This window comes from Limulus polyphemus, unplaced genomic scaffold, assembly GCF_000517525.1.
Source record: "Limulus polyphemus unplaced genomic scaffold, Limulus_polyphemus-2.1.2 Scaffold182, whole genome shotgun sequence".
NCBI classification, from domain to species: Eukaryota; Metazoa; Arthropoda; class Merostomata; order Xiphosura; family Limulidae; genus Limulus; species Limulus polyphemus.
The window spans coordinates 898,821-905,076 of record NW_013665792.1 but is presented as its reverse complement, the minus strand read 5'-3'; the positions used below and the strand labels follow the sequence as shown (position 1 = coordinate 905,076).

At 32.2% G+C, this 6,256-nt stretch overlaps 1 protein-coding gene across 1 annotated transcript in view; it reads right to left on the bottom strand.

Annotated features, from left to right (window-relative positions):
• Positions 1–6,256, bottom strand: part of LOC106478128 (protein spire homolog 1-like) — a 114,311-nt gene that overhangs the window by 12,546 nt on the left and 95,509 nt on the right. The window contains exon 9 of the mRNA XM_022381662.1: positions 891–994. Coding sequence (XP_022237370.1) covers positions 891–994 — 104 coding nt within the window. The remainder of the gene's footprint in view (positions 1–890; positions 995–6,256) is intronic.

Sequence of the window (6,256 nt, the reverse complement as noted above, 5' to 3'; positions counted from 1 at the left end):
ATTATTTATGATTTTATCCCATTACATGTTTGAGCACAAATAAGTTTAACTATTATTTCTGCCATTTGTGATACGTAATGATGAAGTGCTTAAAAATATAAACATTATTCTACTAGTTAAGTTAATAAGCTAAGTAATTCCATGTTAATGACCTTTGTATTTTGATCACAAGTTAAAGTTACTTAGTAGTTTACAACTCATAAAAACTTGACACAATTAAAATAAAAACTATTATACTTCACAGTGCTAATATCAGAGATGACAATTATAAAATGTTTTTATAGATGTTTGTAAAATTAAGTGAAAGTTCAGTTAGCTAAAAAAAGTTAAGTTAGTTCTTTCAACTAGTGACAAAAACATTACTGCTTGTATACTATCTATAATAACATAATTTTGAAATATTCTAATGAATTCAAATTTATGCTCAAGCAAATCTTCATCCCATAACTCTTCCTATAAAGCATATTAATGAAATTATTTTACCCATAACTGAAGGCATAATATATCAATATGTAAATTAAATTTAAAATGCCTTTCATCATTTTACATACTTAATAGCTTGGACAGTTGACAAATTACTATTTCACTCATGAAAAAAGGTATGCACGCACATTATTGAGGTAACTGTGGTCTCAAAAATACCTAAAGAAATCAAAGACTAATGACATCTAAAATTTTTTATAAATTAAGTTATTAATTTCTAAATTTATACACATTATGAGCTGATATATGGTGCTGATGGAGCTTCTGGTTTGATCACTAAATGAATAAAGTGAATTGTATTCCAAGATGAAACCATTCCTTTCACTTCCTATTCAAACTCAGTATTGTAATCCATACTTTTTGTTAGATTCTCCAACAGTGAATTATAATGTTTCATCAAAACTTACGTCAAAGCTTGAAGAAAGCCTCAGGTTCAAGTTAGGTTTTATTACTCTCCGGCAAGGTTGTGGAGTTGAGTCTTCACCACACAGCTTCGTTCTGGAGGTTTCAACTGATTTAGAAACAACATTACACTGAATATCATTTTTCCAAATTTAACCCCAACTGTTATTACAAAAAAAATGTTCAACAAACATAAACGTCAAAAGAATAAAGGTTCATGTAAGATTGAATTTTCAGTAAGAGGTTTACAAGTTTTCACTGCTAGAAACAATTATATTACTACACAGACGAGCATATGTAGTATTAAACACATCCCTGCCTTCCTTATTTTCAATGAATAATTTTCTTTTAGAAATTTCTAGGTTAGTTTTACAGAGTTATTGACCAAGAAAATCATTATTTTGAGGACATTATTATACCACTTAGAAGATACTATAAGTGTGTGGTATATCCTGGTAAAACTCAATTAACATTAAAGATATGTTATTTAGGTCCATTAGATTAAAGGAGATTTGCTCAAGTTATCAATTACAGAGTACTTCCAAGTAAATCTCTCACAACTGAGTTAATGTAAAATGTAGTAAGAAGACTGTGTAAAATTTAAAATACAAAATTTGTATTAAACATTAAACACAATGTGTGTATTTGCTGTTACTTACACAATACAACTGACTATACTGGATCACATGACTCAGATTATGCTAACTAAATTGATGTTCCAGACCAGAGACTACATTTAAAGTTCTTTAATTCAAAAGAAATCTCACATTTATCTACAGTGACTTGCACTACCCACATGACTGTCCATTCTCATTACAACACAGGTGGAGCCATAACCTCTATATATCCCCAAACAACTGTTGAAGGACATTACTCTCAACATACATACACAATGTGTCATATTGAACAATATCCTTCCCAGACAGTAACAGTTATTATTCACTTTTGAGAATAACAAAGGTAGCTTTGAACGAGAGCAGCTTAATGACTTTCTCAACTGCTTGCTACATAAAACCTGCACATACATAGAACAAAGAATAACTTCCGAATAAATACTATAATATCACAAGAAGAGAAATGTATGGTATATTCGTATACAACAACAGTAAGAATCTCTATATAATTAAAATGGACTTAACCTATTTTGGGTATTGTTTGAAATAATTTATCCACGTACATGCAGGTATTAATAATAAAATAGTAACCTTAAAATTGCAACAACTTACTAGAATATTTTGTCACTGATTTCTACTAATCTATTTAAATTTTATTACTACAGAACGAAATACTATACAAATTACATTTCAATTATTTCATTTTGGTGGAAAACCTTCAAAAAATGTAGTATTAATTAAATGTTCTGAGAAATAGATGCCTAATACAATCAATAATTTTATCATTAATTAAAAGAAACACCAATCGTAGCATATTAATTTGCAAACTATTTACTAAAATGTGAGAACATAGTTCATGTAAATATTTCTGGCATTTATCTCTTAAACAAATTCATGTTGATACTACAAGTAATAATTACATATGTGAGATACAAGTAACATACAACGTCACAAATGTTTCTGTGTTTATCTAAAAACAAACGTGTCACCGGATGAGTTGTTTATCTATAAATGTGGCAATATGGCAATACAAGCATCGAACAATTATTTTGGACAAGTATCATACTTTTTGAAAAACAGTATTTTACTAAACACTCAATTCATTATTAATGTAAGAGCACTTTTTGAGCTGTTTAACCACTATAAAGTGATCATAGAATCAACATAAAACTTCGTAACTAATACGTATAAATAATTCTACCAACGTTCAACTCTTCAAGATCAATATATGCAACCCAATCTGTAAATTAAATTTCTCAAACATATACATACAACTTACAAGCAAATCATTTTTTCTAAAAGTAATATACAATCACTTCCAGAACAATTAACTAGCTGAGTTTAGTTTGTTTTCTACACAAATACTTTCTAAAACGATCATACATCTCTACAAACTTTCTAAGCTGAAACAATTCAAATGTTCACAACATATATTTTTCTAGCGCTGACACATAGCATTTAACACTGTACTTGATACACACAATTAACCAACACCATTACTATTAATTTTACGAATCTCACGTGCTTTTTAAACCAAAGTTTACATTTTGAAACATTTAAAAAGAAAATCTGTAAGCCATTCACACATACCAAAAAACATTGAAATTGTTAAATTTGATTTAATTTTTAAAAATAAACTCTCACCATATGAAAACTCGTCATCACTGTAGGCCATATTAAACACACTGTTAAGTTTCCCAACCGACACGACCAAGAGCTGAAAAACACTGACTGGTGGGTATTGGGTAATAATTTAAATTTTCCTACACGTTACAGTACCAAACGCCTGGGGCAAGAACAAATCCTGCGGCTAACTTCCGCTTTTGTGAACCATGTTCAAAAAACACCAGCTGTCGCTGGAAAGTGGGTCAACTTCTTATGCATAAGCATAGAACAATGGATGACGTCAAAGGTACCTCTGTTCACAATTCTAATACTGACTATAGAATTACTGTGAAGGAACTATAAATCACATAGAGTGATCCATTTTGTGTGTTTCAATTTAGTTGATCTTCATCTCCTTTAAAAAGTACTATAAGATACCATTTACCTCATTCTGTTTCTTTCGTTGTTGTTTTTAAAGAGGTTTAAACAACTTACACATGTGGTTAGTTGCTGCCACCATATTTTACTCAACCTTCATGACTATGAATTATTTCTATTTCACGACAACAGAACACACACAGTCGAGCACGGCTAGTTAAGAGACAAATTCAGTAGAGCGTGGCTTAGCTCGTACCAATACGTTTGCAAGGGACATCAGAACCGCTGATGCATTCAATCACTTTAATCAGAACTTTGGAATAATGCTACTTCTCTAACACTACTTCACGTAACTTAACCTGGGATAGGTAGCATCTTAATAATAAATGCCTATCCAATTGGAGCTTATATTTGTACGTAGAATTCTACGTCTGTTTCTATCATTCTCAAGTCAACATCGTGAATAACACTTTCATTATGTTGTTTATCATATATATATACATAAATCGACTATCTTAGAATTTACTCAAAACTCTATTGACATTCACACACAATTATTGATATACATAATTTGATAATCATGGGTTGTAGTGACCGGATATCATCGTTAATAACCTATACGATAACCTGAGGACTGTATCTGTGGTGATTCCATCTTGGATTTTCCTGACAGAAAGAGCCTGGCGTGGGTTAGTAGTTAGCGTACCAGAATGTGAATTCGAAGGTCAACAGTTCGCGTACCGTTGCCATGAAATCTCGTTTCATACTTTGCTATCACTGACAGTCAAAGCATATTATTCAATTACAGTTGCATTCCTTTTAGTTCAAATTAGGAACGGCAATAGCCCTTGTGTGGTTTTGCGCGAATATCCGAAACAAACAACTTTGATAGAATAACTGGTTTACCATCTACTCATTCGGCAGCAGAGCTAGTTAGTAATTAGTATCTAGTAATAAGAAAAACCAGTAATTAATTATAATTACTTAGATGATCGCATATTCCACAGGCAATGGGAACTACGTACAGTATTCATAATTTTACCATTACTATGCATGAGAAAGTACGCAATGACATCACTGTCAATAAAGATAAAATATACGATCTTGAGTTTCATAGGGTGAAAAAAATATTTCCATACAGAAACATTAAGGATAGCATTGCCTGAGAGTTCTCACACTGATAACGTTTTTGAGTTCATGCTGTCGTCAAACAATAACTGCTAGACTATAACATTCAGCCTATTTAATCAATGATGATTTTGAGGTAGGAAGAAAATAAAACTGGTGGAGGGTTCCTGCTAGTGAGGTTACAAATGGTCTAGAAGGCTGAAAGACTACACTCGAAAAATAAAACTGGTGGAGGGTTCCTGCTAGTGAGGTTACAAATGGTCTAGAAGGCTGAAAGACTACACTCGAAAAATAAAACTGGTGGAGGGTTCCTGCTAGTGAGGTTACAAATGGTCTAGAAGGCTGAAAGACTACACTCGAAAAAGGTTTAAAATATTGTTATACTCTCAGTAGATACATTTTGTTCACTTCTGAAGACAAAATGTCTTCCTCTTTTAAATTGAAACATTTATGCTCTTTACATTTTAAATTCTTACACGTATCGAACTACAGCTATCTTTTGTAAATTATAGTTTAATTTGACGTATATATTGGATAATTAAGCATACTTGAAAGTCAGTAGTTTGAGGTTCTTAGTTTTAATTTTTTTCCAAATTAACTTCCAATCTCAAATGTCGTTGAAAGATTTTCCAGTCACAACTAGCATGGTTGATATGTTTTTGTTAAAGTTCACAGAATGCCTTTCATTTCATGTCCAAGATTTGAAGAATTGTCAAACAACATTTCTTCTACCACCTAATGATTCTAATCCATCCCTTTCTTTTGTTTTCTCACCACACCCCCTCCCCAGTGGCTCAGCAGTAGGGCTGAAGGTTTATAACGCTAAAAACTGGGCTTCGATACCTGTGATGGGCACAGCACAGATAGCCCATTGCGTTGTTTTGCGCTTAACAACACAAACTTTCTTACTAAAATCTCCAACAAACGATACACTGCGTTATTATAACATCATTGTTGCACATCTAATTAACGCTTGGTTTCTTTGGTGTTAACCCAGACACAGCATTAGATACAACCAAAGAAGAAATAGAAAAGATGAGATCATATTCGCATTAACTGGGGGGGGGGGATATTTATGATACCTTCTGAAAAAACTTATCCTACATAGTGGGAGGGGATACGCTAAAAATCATTAAGAAATTGAAAAAAAAAATAAAACTGGTGGAAGGTATTTATTTACTAAGTAAAGAAACATCACAGAAAGTTATTAAATGGAAACAAAAACTTCGTCTTCAGCCATACTAACACAACATTTTAAGAATCCATGGGTGAAACTATAGTTTATAACGACACGTTCACTAGCTACATTACAAACTTTAACGTTTATTGCAATTAACAGCGGTCTTTTAACAGGCGAAGGACTGGGAAACGCCAGAGGTCTAGGCTGAAAGCCCCAGTAGGGGTGCAAAGAGGCGAAACTTCCATTTGCAAAAGTAACGAAAAATCCACTGGTCACAATAAAGCCCAATCACAATGATTCATTTTCTTATGGTCAAGATGCTATTTTAAATTTTTATTCTTATCCACCACTAGAGGTTTCTTCCTCTGCAGCGATTCTGTAGAAGAATGTTTTTAATGTAGATATTATTTTTTCTACTACAATGAAGACATTTGGTGATCACAAGTAAAATAAGACAACCACCTTT